The sequence below is a fragment of the Chiloscyllium punctatum genome, chromosome 3, assembly GCF_047496795.1.
Source record: "Chiloscyllium punctatum isolate Juve2018m chromosome 3, sChiPun1.3, whole genome shotgun sequence".
Lineage (NCBI taxonomy): Eukaryota > Metazoa > Chordata > Chondrichthyes > Orectolobiformes > Hemiscylliidae > Chiloscyllium > Chiloscyllium punctatum.
In genome coordinates this window covers 91,567,873-91,584,700 of record NC_092741.1, presented here as the reverse complement: position 1 = coordinate 91,584,700, position 16,828 = coordinate 91,567,873, and the positions used below count along the sequence as shown (strand labels likewise).

The window sequence follows — 16,828 nt, the reverse complement described above, 5'->3', positions numbered from 1 at the left end:
GTCTTTGCGGAAGGCGGAAAGGGTTGGGGAGGGAAATATATTCCTGGTGGTGGGGTCTGTTTGGAGGTGGTGGAAATGTCGGCGGATGATTTGGTTTATGCGAAGGTTGGTAGGGTGGAAGGTGAGCACCAGGGGCGTTCTGTCCCACCTCCTCCAGACCAAAGGGGTAGCCATGGGCACACATATGGGCCCCAGCTATGCCTGTCTCTTTGTTGGCTACATAGAGCAGTTGATCTTCCGTAATTACACTGGCACCACTTCCCACCTCTTCCTACGCTACATTGATGACTGCATTGGCGCCACCTCGTGCTCCCGCGAGGAGGTTGAGCAATTCATCAACTTCACCAACACATTCCACCCGCTACCTGTATTACACCTCTTCCCACCCTACCTCTTGCAAAAATGCCATCCCGTATTCCCAATTTCTCTGCCTCCGACGTATCTGCTCCCAGGAGGACCAGTTCCACCACAGAACACACCAGATGGCCTCTTTCTTTAGAGACCGCAATTTCCCTTCCCACGTGGTTAAAGAAGACCTCCAACGCATCTCGTCCACATCCCGCACCTCCGTCTTCAGACCACACCCCTCCAACCGTAACAAGGACAGAACGCCCCGGTGTTCACCTTCCACCCTACCAACCTTTGCATAAACCAAATCATCCGCCGACATTTCCGCCACCTCCAAACAGACCCCACCACCAGGAATATATTTCCCTCCCCACCCCTTTCCGCCTTCCGCAAAGACTGTTCCCTCCGTGACAACCTGGTCAGGTCCACGCCCCCCTACAGCCCACCCTCCCATCCTGGCACTTTCCCCTGCCACCGCAGGGACGGTAAAACCTGCGGCCACACCTCCTCCCTCACCTCTATCCAAGGCCCTAAAGGAGTCTTCCACATCCATCAAAGTTTTACTTGCACATCCACTAATATCATTTATTGTATCCGTTGCTCCCGATGCGGTCTCCTCTACATTGGGGAGACTGGGCGCCTCCTAGCAGAGCGCTTTAGGGAACATCTCCGGGACACCCGCACCAATCAACCACACCGCCCTGTGGCCCAACATTTCAACTCCCCCTCCCACTCTGCCGAGGACATGGAGGTCCTGGGCCTCCTTCACCGCCGCTCCCTCACCACCAGATGCCTGGAGGAAGAACGCCTTATCTTCCCCCTTGGAACACTTCAACCCCAGGGCATCAATGTGGATTTCAACAGTTTCCTTATTTCCCCTCCCCCCACCTCACCCTAGTTCTAAACTTCCAGCTCAGCACTGTCCCTATGACTTGTCCAGACTGGTCCTACCTGCCTATCTCCTTTTCCACCTATCCACTCCACCCTCTCCTCCCTGACCTATCACCTTCATCCCCTCCCCCACTTACCCATTGTACTCTATGCTACTCTCTCCCCACCCCCACCCTCCTCTAGCTTATCTCTCCACGCTTCAGGCTCACTGCCTTTATTCCTGATGAAGGGCTTTTGCCCGAAACGTCGATTTTGAAGCTGCTTGGATGCTGCTGAACTGCTGTGCTCTTCCATTACCACTAATCCAGAATCTGGTTTCCAGCATCTGCAGTCATTATTTTTACCTGACACAGATATGTACCATGTGAACATGGTAAAGACAATATCCTAACTTTTTAGAGTTATAGTCTCAAGGCCAATGGGCCCCATTTAGCTTACTTTCATGTAATGTCCAGACTGCCAAGGTTGAGTAAACCATCCCAGCTTGTTAGCCCTTAAGAAATCATAACCATTGCAGTGCCCTTGTAGTGGTGTTATTTTAACTTGTTTTACAAGTGAAGTAATTGACTAAATGTAACTTCAGTATTATTAGAGTTAATGTTGTGATGTTTGTCCATTGCATAATCTTTTAGACTTTTATCACTCAAATCTACGTATTGAAGAATATTTCACTACTTACGTACTCTGTATAACAACTTGTTCAGATTCATACCTTGTGATCTTCTGTATTTATTTAATATTATTTTCAGATTATGAGCAACTTCTGGTACTATTTTTTAAAGTCAAACGATAAGACTTTAAAACTCTTTCCAGGTATTCAAACACTACACAGGAAAAAAACTGCAACAAATGGAGCAAAAATGAGCAAATAATGAGTGATAGCTAAGTATCTGATATAATGGGAACGTCGCCAAATAAACAAGAATTGAGACAGGAGTTCAAAAAGTATCGAGCATACTGTCCTGACTGCATGTGTCTTCTTTTCTCAAAAAGGAGTAAAGGATATTTCAAACTATCAATAAATCATAAGGCAACACCGTATGTGTCCACGGATAACAGACAAATTAAGGAACCAGTCAGGAGATGGTAGGAGGTGATATTAGTCAATGTCCATCACCCTTACAAGCCAATTAGAGATTGCTAATATATCCCTTAAACCTCACCTAACTCTAACCAATAGAATGTAACTGATCATTCTGTGAAGTGTGACTTGGAAAGAGTTATTAAGCAGCAGATTTGAGTGATCAGAGTGCACATCAAGTTTGAAATGTAAGATTTTCAAGATGTGAAGAAAGTGTCCCCCTAAATTGAATGAGAAAGCACAAAATTTGTGAAGTTGCTGCTCTGCTTTAAAAGGTATTATTTATAACTAAAGTGAAGTTTCCTGAGTTACTGTGCTAGACTGTTTTGTTGGTTAAAGTCTTAAATGAACAAAATAATATTAGTATTTGGATTTAAATCAGAACATGCTCAGTAAAATAGGTCATCACCACTATTAACTGTTGAATAGTAATATATGCACCCAAGGCTACTTATTTACAATTAATATTGATATCAGGTGATAAATAAGCCTTTTAAATAAAAAGTCTGATTTTCTATGTCAGGGCTTTTATTTTCAAAACTTCACTTCATTCTTTGTGGTGTCACTAAATAATTTGAGTGTTGCTCTTTTTTTAAACTATAAAGATAATTTGATGTGTCCTTAACAGGTGTGTTCTATCTTGCCTCTCTTGCAGATGGATGATGTCACAGCGGTCATGAAATGTTTCTTTCTGATAGGCAGTTGGTAAACAGCTTGTTCTCCCTGGCTTTTTCATTAATAAGACAAACTAATCATGAGGGGGTGAGAATTTTGGTATTGCTTTTGGTTAGTTTGTAGGTTTTTGGGTGCTGTAGCTGAAAGCTTTAGTTGTCTGCTGCTAGATTGAAGCCCTAGAGGGGCTTCTGCTTAAAAATCAAAAGGGTGGATTATTTCTTCTGTGACCAGCGGAGTGCCTGGGTTCACTACTACTACTCATGTATATAAATGATTTAGATGTGAGCATAAGAGGTAATAGTTAGTACATTTGTAGATGACACCAAAATTGGTGTAGTGGACAGCGAGGAAAGGTTACAACTGGATCTTGATCAGATGAACCAATGGGCCAAGGAATGGCAGATGGAGTTTAGTTTAGACAAACATGCTGCATTTTGGGAAAGTAAGTCAGTGCAGGACTTACACACTTTAAATGGTATGATTCTAAGTAGTGTTACTGAACAAAGAGACCTTGGCGTGCAGGTTCATAGCTCCTTGAGAGCAGAGTTGCAGGTAGATAGGATAGTGAAGGCGGCATTTGGTATGCTTTCCTTTTATTGGTCAGAGCATTGTCTACAGGAGTTGGAAGTCATGTTGCAGTTGTACAGGACATTGGTTGGTCCACTTTTAGAATATTGTGTGCAATTCTGATCTCCTTCCTGTCAGAACGATATTGTGAAACTTGAAAGGGCTCGGAAAGATTTACAAGAATGTTGCCAGAGTTGGAGGATTTGAGCTATAGGGAGACATTGAATAGGCTAGGACTGTTTTCCCTGGAGTGTTGGAGGCTGAGGGGTGACCTTCGAGGTTTATAAAATCATGAGGCATGGATAGGGTAACTAGACAAAGTCTTTTCCCTGGGGTGGGGGAGCCCAGAACAAGAGGATATAAACGTAGGCTGAGAGGGGTGGAAAAATAAGAGACTTAAGGGCCAACCTTTTCAGAGTGGTGTGTGTGTGGAATGGGCTGTCAGAAGAAGTGGTGGAGGCTAGTACAATTGCAACATTTAAAAGGCCTCTGAATGGGTATGCACCAGGTGCTGGCAGGTGGGATTAGATTGGGTTGGGATATCTGGTCGGCATGGACGAGTTGGACAGAAGGCTGTTTCTGTGCTGTACATCTCTATGACTATGATTATTACTATGAACTGGAGAGAGACCACATGTGAAAATAGTAACTTTTGCAAAAGGTATGTTTATGGGATGCTGCTTATATTGGAACAGTTGATAATTAGTTAAATAATACATTTAGTGTTTCAATGAAGTTATGCAAATTCTTTTCTCTTTTTAACTGATGTAAGGATAAGTGTTTTTGATCAACGTGGTGGATCAATCAAATTGTAATTGGAACACAGCACCTTACACTTTAGCTTTTTTTCTAAGAAGCACAGTCTAGGCTATCTCTCTGTGGCATCTGGTTGGGTCTACAACTATAAAACTTTCAGCAACCATATCATAGATTTGCAGACACTGAGTTACCCTCTGTACCTAACAGAGGCAAATGCCAAATGTATACTTCTAAATGAAATAGTTACACCCAAGTCAATAGTGTCAGAGCCTCCAAAAGCAAAACTCTGCAAATGTTGGAAACTTCTTTTTTCTCTCTAAAAATTAAAGCTGAAAATGCCAGAAATACTCAGCAACTCAGATTGCATCTGCAGACAGAGGAAGTTTTACAATTAACAATCATACCTTTTGATCAGAACTCATACAACTTCAGAACGGAATAGGTTTTGAACAAGGAGGGTTATGAGGCCAGAAACAAAACAAAAGATGAGCTGAGAGAAGGTGTGCTGCTGAAACAAGGGAATTTAAGAAAAACTGAAATGAGGTGCACTTCCTCTAATGTCCTGATCAACTCTTCAACTATCCTATTACCATTTCCTCATCCCATTGAATATTTTCAAACAACTGAAGGAGATATAATGCCTGCTACTTTACCTCTCCTCCTCACTATCCAGAGCTCAAAACATCTTTCAAATGCAAACTAGGTGGCTACTTTGCAAATTTCTTCCTCTATTTCCAAGCATAACCCTGTGCTTCTACTGGCTTTTTTTTGATTTGTTTTAAATGCTCCAATTGACCATCTTGTGGTCAGCCTACTATCCCATTCCAGTGAAACCTGATTAAATCTTAAGAAACATCACCTCTTTTCATGAGTCACTTCACAACCTACTGAGCTCAACACCGTTCAATAACTTCAGGCCACACTATCTGTATTCTCTATTGCCTTTTTTCTTTCCTTGTTTTGGTTTTTCTCTTACCTTAGTTTTGTCCCTTGAGTGGATATGCTGCTGATGTTTAAACTTTTTTTAATACTTTAAAAAAGTGCTCAAGAAACTCAGCAGGTCCTTCAACATCTATGGAGAGAGAAAACCAATTAATGTTTTGAATTTTAATGAGACTCTTTAACACTCAATCCATTCTGAAGAGGAGGAATATTGGACTTGAAATGTGAATGGTTTCTGTTTCCACAGAAAATCTGACTGAAAGGAGCACCAATCGTAAAACCATGACCATGCAGTACTTAAGCCAGCATTCTTGAAAGAATTTGTTGAGAAATTAATCAAGCTGGAAAATTTAAAGTTGACCACACTTGCTAAAAGCTAACATTTTGCCACAAATATTCAAAGATCGTACCGAATGTTCACTGAACAAATTTTTTTTCTTAAATAATAAAGAACCTTTTGGATGTGAATTTAAAGCAAATCACTTGCCTGCAATGAGTGCTAGTGTTGTCAGGTGTTCATTTTGCACCAGTTGGGCAAAAACAACTTCACCTCTAAAATCAGCAATCCCTTGAAATCGTAGAGCCAGCTGTTTTCCCTGCAGGATTTCCTGCACCGTCTCCTTGCATTCTTCAACAGCATTTACTGCTCTGACAGAAACAAAAATTATACTGCTTAGTGAACAAACAGCTTCAACTACAATCACCCTGTTCCACTCATGCAAAAGCTTTTACAATTGGCACTTCACTATTGTTAAAGATTTAAGAAAATGTCATACAGCAATTTAAATATATGGGAATATTAATGCCTTGTCTTAATTTGTATTAATGTCCAATAACATGCCGGTTATAAGTTTCTAATAGAGGGATGCTGCAGAATTTGGGGCCGGAGCAGGAAGTAAAGATCGGAAAGTCTAAAGTCTATGACAGAAAGCAAATAACTCGGACCTGGAGTTTCCATTTGAAAATGCATCTGTCTTGCTCACTTTGCCAGTCAAGTTCTGTCAAAATATCCTCCATTCCAATTTTTATAACATGACTGAAAATAGCAATCGGGGTACAAAGAAAGTGTCAAAGCCAGGCCATCTATTTAATGTATGACTATTTAAATTTCAACTCAACTTGTATTCTTATATCAGGCATAGCTGTTACAAAGCTGTACTCAGAATGTTGTAAATTTTTAATGTGAGTTATGCTATAAAAATGTACTAAAATAAACAAAGTTGTAGTTGTTTGAGGATGAGATTTTTTTAAAAACCCATTATTCTCATGCTATAACTGAAAACTTGTTTTTAATGTGAATGGTGTAAAGCAGATCACTACCTATATGCTGTGTTGAGCAGCAAAGACTAACCAGGGTTTCATACAAATCTACAGTTAACTAAATTGTAGTTTCCACTTTACCCTTCTGGATCTATTCCATTTCACAAAGCAACCCCCAAGTGAGAAGAATCAAGCTCTGAATTAGCATTGTCTGTATCAATCAATTCTGGATCTATTGGGTTTACCCCTTTTTTTTTAAAAAAAGGGACAAGCATTTCTAACATTAACAAACTGATCCCCTGAACAAATTTCAACTAGAATACACTCCAATCAGCAGCTTATGTAAGGGAGTAGGATTTGGAAGCTTGAAGGATGAGATTATTCTCGATTGTTCACAATCAAGGAAACTTGGAGATATAGTTTTGTCATAACTGCATAACTTCTCAGTATCTGAAACTGATCAACTTTTTCCTGTCATGTAGTTGCTTTATGTTCAGGTTATGCATGTTATGGGTAGTAATGCAGAAGAGGTTCAGCTTAAAGTGTATTTATAGATATCATTTCCACAAAAAATTAGTATATTCTCTAACATTTCTAATAGTAAAGTGAAACATAGTGGGAAACTGGAAACTATGAACATTTCTGGATCAAGAGGAGAGATTAATAGATCAAATAGAAAGCAAAGACCACAAAATGAAATGGTAATTAAACCAGCAAGAGGATAATAGCAGCAAGTTGGTCAGGTAACAACTTTTGGTTAAGCTACATTCTGTTTATGTTCTTCGATCACTCACTCATTTGCAGATGGAGTAAATGATTTTACTGTCGTCTTTCCTTTTATATTTGGAATACTCTCTCAAGCAATTAGTCTGAGAATTGTATACAAATGGATGAAGTGGGAAAATAAATAGTTTAAAAAAACAACAGCATTGAATAGCTATTTTGTAATGACTCAATGTCATCACTGAACAAGAACAGCCAGTTGGTCAATCAATTCAATTTACTTCTACAAATGCAGCACAACTGAATGTTAGCAGCTAGTTAAGCATTCCATTCCAAGAAGCTCTTAAGATACTCACTTGTTTACCTCTACCTCATTTGCGAGGTGCATCACAAGAAGGGTAACATGGAGACAGGCAACTGGTATCATGGCCTTCGACAGTCTTTCATCCGCTTGTACTACAAGGTGTTGTACAGCCTTGATGCCATCTGCAATCTTGCACAATCAGAATTTTAAAATGTAAATTAAAAGTTACCTACTAAGAAACTCTTTGATTAATGGTCCATTAGCAGTTAAATGCAATGATATGTAAATGAATGAATGATTGCAAAGCAATGACAATTAGGAGGAATCACAAACCAGAACAAGGAGGAAAAGCCCCTTCCAGCCATGTCATGGAACATCTTTGCTGCTTCAATAAGTGAAATAATTAACAATAGGGAAATTTCACAGAAGTTTTCACCTGATACAATTCATTTCAGTAGGTTAAGATTTATGTTTACAAAAGCATGAGTTGGTTTTTCCCCAAACATCTTGGGTCATCAACTAAAGTTCATCTGAAAATTGCAGGTTTTGACTTCCTTTCTTTTTCCTGCCCTAATATAGACAAAGTAAAGGGTTTGTAACTTTATTCCATAAAACTGATGCAGTATGCTAAAAGATAAGGGAGTGGGCATAGGGGTGAACAGTACATGTTTTCCGCCTTTTATGAAAACAAAAGTAACATTTTGCAGAATACTCCTGAAATGAAAAAGTAAATATTATTTTGATTTGTACACAAACTAGCCTATAGAGGGAGCTGGCTAACAAACACTTATTGTATGCTCAGCTGGAGATTCTGCTTAACTATTATAAACATCAACTAATGATCTTGTTTTGCAGTTGGAATGAATGTAATGGAACTTGTGACCAGTATTCATAGAATGTACAAGCTCATCCATGAAGGTACACAAAATAATCTATTATGATATGGACAAATGTTCAACAAATCAGGATAAATGAATCTATGTAGTTGCCAATTTAAAATATTACTGCTTTATCAGAAAAGACAATTCAAAAGTTGGATTAAACTATGGGTTTTAAGAAGGTCAACGTTATCTGGTCAAGGCTTATAATTAGAGAAGCCGGCTCCTGTGGAATTAAAAAGCATGATTTTAATATTTCAAAACATTGCACAGATTAAGATCACTGTGGTAACAAGTTGGATGTGCACCACCACTAGAAATAAAAAGCTCAATATAATAATCTTTAAAATGTTACTATTGGTGTTAAAGAAGAATATCACCTCCAGCTACTAACAAAGTTAGCATAAAACTTCAAAATTAGCATGTTCACTGAATTCAAATTAAATTTACCATGGTGGCAGTTGAACCTTTCTAGGTTTTAAGTTTACCACTACATTACCATACACAAGAAAATTAAGGTTTTATAAAGTATTCTTGTCATTTGATGAAAGAAAATTTGAATTGGTTACAATAGTCTGAGATCAGAGCAGGGTCTTTTGTTTCTACTTGATCAATTTGGAAAGAGCGAAGAACGCTTGATTTTTGAATTGATAAAGTAGGTGAAAGGCAACTTTTTTAATTTTTCAGTTTCTTTCAAACTTACAATGGCTTTGAACAGTGGAGAAACTAACGTAGTAATTATTTGACATAAGCAATTGTATAGACATAAAATATTCTTGAATATTTGAAAGGTATAACTGAAGGGTGAAGGTCAGAAGAAGAAAAGCGTAACCTGCAAATTAAACACTATTGCAGGGGAGAATTATATAACTATTGCAGGATCAAGGGAAGGATACCTCCCCTACTGGGTGGGAAATCTCAAACCACCGGTCACAATCTCAGAATAAGGGTAGACCACTGAAGACCAAGATGGATAAGAATTTACACTCACACAAGGTAGTGAATTTTTGAAAATCTCTGTCCCAGAGGTCTCTCTCACTCACTGAATATGTTCAAAACTGAGGGCAATAGACTTCAAAAAAATTCAAAAAAACTGTGGATGCTGGAATTCAAACAAAACAAATTGCTGGAAAAGTTGAGCAGGTCTGGCAGAATATGTGGAGAGAAATCAGAATTAACCTTTCAGGTCCAGGTCCTCCTTCTGAAGAAGGGTCACTAGACCTGAAACATTAACCCTGATTTCTCTCCACAGATTCTACCAAACCTGCAGAACTTTTCCAGCAATTTGTTTTATTTGGCAATAGACGTCTACCTATTCAAACAGCAAGGGACCCATGGATTCAGCAGGAAAATGGTGAAATAGAAGATCTGTCATGATCACACTGAATGTTGGAGTAGATACGAACACCTTAATGATCTACTCTGTTCCTATTCCTTCATGCTCATTCCTGAACTGAAGAATGGTGCATTGCAGTGAAGGAGGGATGGAATCACAGGATAGAGAATAATTGTTGACATAGTTTTTGGGGAAGCAGTGGCATTTAATTCACCTACACGTTTTCTGTAGATCACAATTCATGGATTTTTAAAGTAATAAAATAGTAAACTAACAGTGTCGTTAAAAAAAATCAAATTGGAGACAAATAGTATTTTGAAGTTTTTCATGGTTTAAAATGTCCCAACTGAACCTCAAGAACCTCCATTACTGTTTCGCGATGTGGGCTATGAATCCAAACCTTTTCACAAACTTCAGAGAAACATCTGAGTTTTCATGTGCCAAGTATTTTTGGAATCAATCTTGCTTCAGTGATTGATTTAGTCGTTCTGCTTTTCAATCATATCAACTGGCACAAGTCCTCTAATTAATCTTGCTCTTTCTTAACTTAATCATCAATTTATAACATTATTAACTCTATAATGCTTACCTCCTTTTCACCATGTCCCAAACCACCTGCTCGCTACCTCTTCTAACTTGGCCAATTATCTGGTTACAGACAATTAATGTGCATTTTACCAGTACCACTTAGTCCCTGCACAGTCCACATATAAACAAAAGTGCTGAACTCCAGAGACAAAAGGTGAAAGTGACTGCCATATTCCATCATAGACTGACTTAATGTTTAAGGCATCAAGGGGCCAAAGCAAAACTGCAATCAATCAGAATTGAGAAAACTCTCTGCTGGTTGGAGACATAACTACTGCAGAGTTTGTGGTTGTTGGTGGTCAATAATCCTGAGACAATCACTGTAAAGTCCCTTGGTGTGTGGACTAGACCCAACCATCTTCAGTTGCTTCATTTAATAATGCTTCTTCATGATAATGTCAGAGACAGAAATGTTAGTTGATGGTTGCAAAATGTTCAACACTTTTTGTGACTCCTCAGATAAGTGAAGCAGCCTACGTTCGGATGCGGAAAGTGCTGTACAAGGTACAGGCTTGAGCTGAAAAGTGACCAGCATTATTTGTGCCACCTCCAACATATTAGCATCTAACATCCCACCTTGGCATTAATGGCATTACTGCCACCATGAACATCCTACAGGTTATCTTTGATCAGGAACTGAAGAAAGGTAGCTGTAGAAGGAATGTGGCTACAAGAGCAAGTCGGAGGGTCAGAATTCTAAACTATCTAAATCACCACCCACCTCTGCAATACCCCTCTACCATCTACAAGGCAGATGTCAGCAGTCTGAAAGAATATTCAACACTCGTCTGGCTGAAAGCAGCTCCAACAACATTCAAGAAATTCAACACCATCTAGCACTAAGCAGCCTGCTTGACTACTATCCCTTTAACCATCTTCAAAATGCACATATTTCTCCACTGAGACTCAGTAGCAGCTATACGCACCATCTACAAGATGTACCACAACAACACACCCAGGCTCCTTTGCCAGCACCTTCTAAAATCATGATCTCTACCACCTGAAAGGACAAAGGGCAGCAGATGCAAGGAACACCTCCAACTACAAACTTCATTCCAATCTACACACTATCTTCACTTAGTTATCATTCCTTCACTGTTGCTGTCTTAAAGGACTGAAACTCCTTTCCTAACAGCATTGTGAGTGTAGCTACCTACCATGAACTACAGCTCAAGAAGGCAGTTCACTGCCACCTTTGAGGGCAATTATGGATGGGTCAGCCAGTGACACCCATAATCTGTGCATGATTAACCAAACTGCAGAGGACTATGGGCAGAAACCTGTGTCCTATAACTTAAAAAAAATCACAAATTCCAGTTTCACGTTTGCGTTTTTTTGAGAAGATTTGTAGCTCAGGTTGAGGTTCAGATTGTAAGTTTGCTCGCTCAACTGGTAGGTTTGTTCTCCAACATTTTGTCACCATGCTAGGTAACATCAGTGAGCCTCTGTTGAAACACTGCACCGGAGACTCACTGATGTTGTTACATAGCCTGGTGACGAAACATCTGAGAACAAACCTACCAGCTCAGCGAGCAAACTTACAAACGGAGTTTCATGTTTGTTCTCCTCTGTGTAAAATCCCCAAATGCTGTTGCAGGTCATTTCTTTCTTGGAGGTTGTAAACTATCTAAGTCATGAACAATAGGCTTAAATTTTTTTTAAAGCTCTGCTTTTCCAACGAACATGGCAGTAAACAACTGCAAAATCTTGCTATTTTTTATAGTGAAAAAAGGCCACTTGGCCTGTTGTATCTTTTTGTTCTCATGTAGTTTAGAGCTAATGTAGTTTAGATTTAATATTACAGAAGGAAAATAGAGAAATAAAATTAAGAGCAATTTATATGCTTAGGGTCTCAACAAACTGAACCACCATACAGTTGTCACTGTACCAGAATTTGCTGGGAAAATAATAACAAATTAAACATGCCTTTCATGTGTAAAAAGAGCAGGAACTTAGAGAGAAATATGTGCTGTGTTGAGAGTCATAACAATTCATAGGTGATTTACAATGTTTTGTTGCCATTAGTTTCAAGGACACTCTCCCAAATTTCAAGCATTTACTAGATTTGTACTTAAATACAAACTAATCTTGTTGCAAAATGTTACAGCTGGCATTTATAATGCAAGTACTCTTTTCATGGTGGATCCACATTTTGATAAAACCACCTAACCTCAGAAGCCCAAAAAAGCAACATGTAAAGCAGTAAATTCAGTCCTGCAGAAAGCAAATTAATCCTATGTTTTCTTCACTTTGCCTTCATATCCTTTTCTTCCAGCTTAATCTAAATTTTCTTTTCTTATTTTTACTTCTAATTCATTTCATTTGTTTTACTATTACTCCCTTTATTTTCATCCACTAGAATGAAACTTATTCCAGTGACCAGACACTCAACTGTATTCCCATAATCAGTGGTTACAAGAGCAAGTGAGAGGTTAGGAATACTGTGTGGTGAGTAACTCACCTCCTGACTCCTCAAAGTCTGTCACTATCTACAAGGCACACATCAGGAGTGTGATGGAATACCCCCTGCTTGCTTGGATGGGTGCAGCTCCAACAACAAACAAGAAATTTCACACCATCCAGGACAAAGCAGCCCGCTTGATTGACATCATATCCACAAGCATCCATTCCCTCCACCACTGACACTGGGAAGCAGCAGTATGCACTTTTTGCAAGATGCATCACAGAAATTCACCAAAGATCTTCAGAAAACACCTTCCAAGCTCACCAATCACTTCCATCTAGAAGGACAATGACAGCAGATTCATGGGAACACACAATCTGCAAGCTCCTCTCCAAGCTGCTCCCCGTCCTGGATGGGCAGTAAAGCGCTGGCCAGCCAACAACGCCCACGCCCCATGAGTAAATAAAAAGAATTAGGCGGAAGTGAGAACTGCAAACGCAGAGATTAGAATTAAGAATGTGGCGCTGGAAAAGCACAGCAGGTCAGGCAGCATCCAAGCAGCAGGAAAATCGACATTTTGGGCAGGAGCATCAGTCATTCCTGATTCCAGCATTACAGTCCTCACTTTTGCCTGGTTGATTTTAACCTCACTGCAAAGCTATTCTTTGCTAACTTCATGCATTTGTGTGCTTTATAAAGTAGTACAATTTAAGAGGTAAGACCTTGCTTACAAATAAGCTCTATACAGGATGAGATAGGCAACACCCTACACTCCTTCTTGGTTCTAAAGACTAGGTTATTTTTAGATAGAGAAATAGTTCTGATTGTTAACTTAATGCTTTTGTAAATCTAAAGTCATTATAAAATAATTTAATACAAAAGATAATGTAAACAGCAAATTATTTACCTTTGGGTTTGTTATTGGGATAGATATAAAGTAATTTGGATGAACCTTTTTCTTTTTTTGACCTGCATCATCTTCATTCTCACCACCTAAAGTCCGCTTTCTCTTTTTCTTGGAAGTCTTTTCAGGAAGTATTGTGACTGAAAATAAAAGCACCAAAAAGTAGAAATCATGGAGTATTCGGAACTATTCTTTGTAGTGAGACCTAAACTTAGTACAGACAAAACTTCCTTGAGGGACTTCAAATCATATCACCGGATACCCTACCCTTTATCAATCTCAGTCAAAGATTTTCAAATTAACCAATCCAGAATTTAAGAATATCTCACCAATTTGTACTTGCAAAAAAAAAAGCCAAATTGAAGGGTCTGAAAACCCTGTCACAGAACGTTGAAAATATATTTATTAATCATGACTTTTTATCATTTTCAAAAGATGTTCATACAAAATAACTAACTTGTACTTTGCAGACTAATGTTCAAGTCCTAGTACTAACTTCTAAACTTTTTTTGTCTGCAACTCATCCTTTAAAATTTTGTCTGTAAGTGACTCAGCAGAAATGCAAACAAAATGATTTTTAACCAGCATTAAGTACTGTATTACTGCACTTAGAATTTCTCAGAATATGAAAATTGAATGTACATGCCTGTTATGGATTTCAGTTACTGTAACATGAGGATACAATCTCAGCTGACCCTTCAGTGCAGCACCAGGGCAGAGTGACTGTGTTGGGGATGCTGCTGGTCAAATGAAGTATTAATCAAAGACCTGTAGGCCCTCTAGTAGATGTAAAAGAAAATCGAGGCATAAATCAATAAAACCTTCTCCAGTATAAAGCCAATATTCATCCATGAATCATCTTCACTGAAACAGATTATGGAATCTTATTGCTGGTCTTCATCATTTACAATTTAGCTGCCACTTTGAACATTAGTGGAGCAGGTTAACTAGATGAACATGCAACCAAGGAGATCAGTTCTGTGACAGTGAGAATGTGAGGTTTCTTTCTTCATAAATGACAGATAGAAAGGCAATTCTCAGGCTGTTTCTTTTCATAATAAAGAACAATGTCAGTACAAAATGGGAGTTTGGCCTGTAAAGACGTGGAACTCATGTTGTTCATACTTACAGCCAGCAAAATCTATCGGAAATCCTGTAAATTCATCCAGCTTATTGAACTCCTGCAAATTCAAATGACTCTCATGCTCCCCCTTAAAACGGAGTAGCCAATTATAAATAAGTAAGTGGAAAAAACAGATGCACCTATTGCAATTGGAACTTGATAGATTATCTGGTACCAATCTGTATACACTGACCTGCAGATACCTAGATAATGGCCTGGATTTTACTCTCAGGAGGACAAAAATGTTAAGTGCCTTTCATTAAACTTGTTTCATGCTTAGAGTTTTCTGGTATTTTCGGTAGCAATAAATGGTTATTGCCTGCCAGAAACAATGTTACACACCCTACTTGGGAGCTGAGACATGTGAGAACACAGTCTCTTTGATCCATCAGACTTTTTGTTTTGAGTGATACAGAACCCAAGTTTAAAGTCTTGTACAGATAGCAAGGGCAAAAGATGAAGAGGAAGAAAGCAAAAAAGAGGGGAAAAAAGAAAAATCTTTATATATACACATATATAAAACATTGTATTAAATATGAAGGAATATTATCCTACACTCTTGTAAAAGTTCATGGTCAGTGTCAGGAACATTCTTTGAGAGTAAATATGACTCAACAGGCAACTAAAAATTCACTTACTTGTAGGTACAAGATCCAACATTTGCTGACATGGATAACCAGTGAATAAGTACTGCAACTTCATGTCCTCAAATGTGTTTCAATGCCAGGGATGATGTTTGAGGCCACAATTAATGTACCAAAAACTGAAACTAATTATATCACCAACACAAATATACAAAACTTACAGCCATACTCTTCCCTAATTTCAGCTTTTGGAAATGGAAGTTCTGCCAGAAGACATTTGACTTCATTTTTAGCAGATTGAGTTTTCTTCTGCTTCTTTGGTTTCAATCTCTTTTTTGTTTCCTCTGTTTTTTCTGTACTTTCAGGAACATCTGTGTAAGAATTAAATTCATTAAACAACTTTTACAGGTAATAAGAATATTTCGATAAAATTTAATCTGATTGAATAAGGAACTGGGTTAAAATAAGCAGCAGGAGGTCATCTAGAGTAAAACTAAAATTATAACAATGTGATTTACATATGTGCAGGTTTGGAGGTGGCAACCAGAACAGGATTTATTTTACATATGAAAAACTACAAGAGAAGACACACCAAAATTAGTAAACAAAATACAGCACTCGATCCAATTTTTAAAGGTTGAGATTTTTTTAAAAATAGTTTTTTAACCATATTTAAAAGAGCTATGTCTGTCTAATGTAACTTTCCAGATTTTCATCCCACGAAATAACTGTGTAATTTGTAAACAGTAGAAGTCTTACAATACAGACAGTTCTGATATAATGCTATAGTTCAGTTCTCACATTGTAAGAAAATTGATCAAAAGCTGCAGTAATTAAACTAATGGGGCCGGAATCACATTATACCCAATACAGGTGAGGGAAATTAGTGTTCTACAAATAACAGTCTAAATTTGTTAAAGCACAGAAACAGATCCTTCGGTAAATCTTTTCTGAACCCTTTCAAGTTTCACAACATCCGATAAGAAGGAGACCAGAATTGCACACAGTATTCCAAAAGCAATCTAACCTATATCATGTACAGCCACAACATGACCTCCCAACACTTTCGGTTCCTCTCAACCCTTATACTCAATGCTCTGACCAATAAAGGAAAGCATACTAAATGTCTTCTTTACTATTCTATCTACCTGCGACTCTACTTTCAAGGAACTACGAACCTGCATTTCAAGGTCTCATTTTTTTCAGCAACACTCCCTATGACATCCCATTAAGTGTATAAGTCCTGCTCTGATTTATTTTTCCAAAATGCAGCACCTCACATTTATCTAAATTAAACTCCATCTGCCACTCCTCAGTCCATTGGGGGTCCATATGATCAAGATCCCATTGTGATCTGAGGTAACCTTCTTCGCTGTCCACTACATCTCCTCCAATTTTGGTGTCATGTGCAAACTTACTAACAATACCTCCTATTTTCACAACCAAATCATTTATATAAAA

At 38.4% G+C, this 16,828-nt stretch overlaps 1 protein-coding gene across 4 annotated transcripts in view; it reads right to left on the bottom strand.

The window, feature by feature from the left end:
• LOC140462897 (A-kinase anchor protein 7) overlaps positions 1-16,828 on the bottom strand; it is a 192,165-nt gene that overhangs the window by 158,244 nt on the left and 17,093 nt on the right. For all 4 annotated transcript variants that reach the window (XM_072556369.1, XM_072556358.1, XM_072556349.1 and 1 more), the window contains exons 2-5: positions 15,589-15,738; positions 13,664-13,800; positions 7,603-7,739; positions 5,751-5,911 (exon numbers count right to left, since the gene is read on the bottom strand). In XM_072556369.1, coding sequence (XP_072412470.1) covers positions 5,751-5,911; positions 7,603-7,739; positions 13,664-13,800; positions 15,589-15,738 — 585 coding nt within the window. The remainder of the gene's footprint in view (positions 1-5,750; positions 5,912-7,602; positions 7,740-13,663; positions 13,801-15,588; positions 15,739-16,828) is intronic.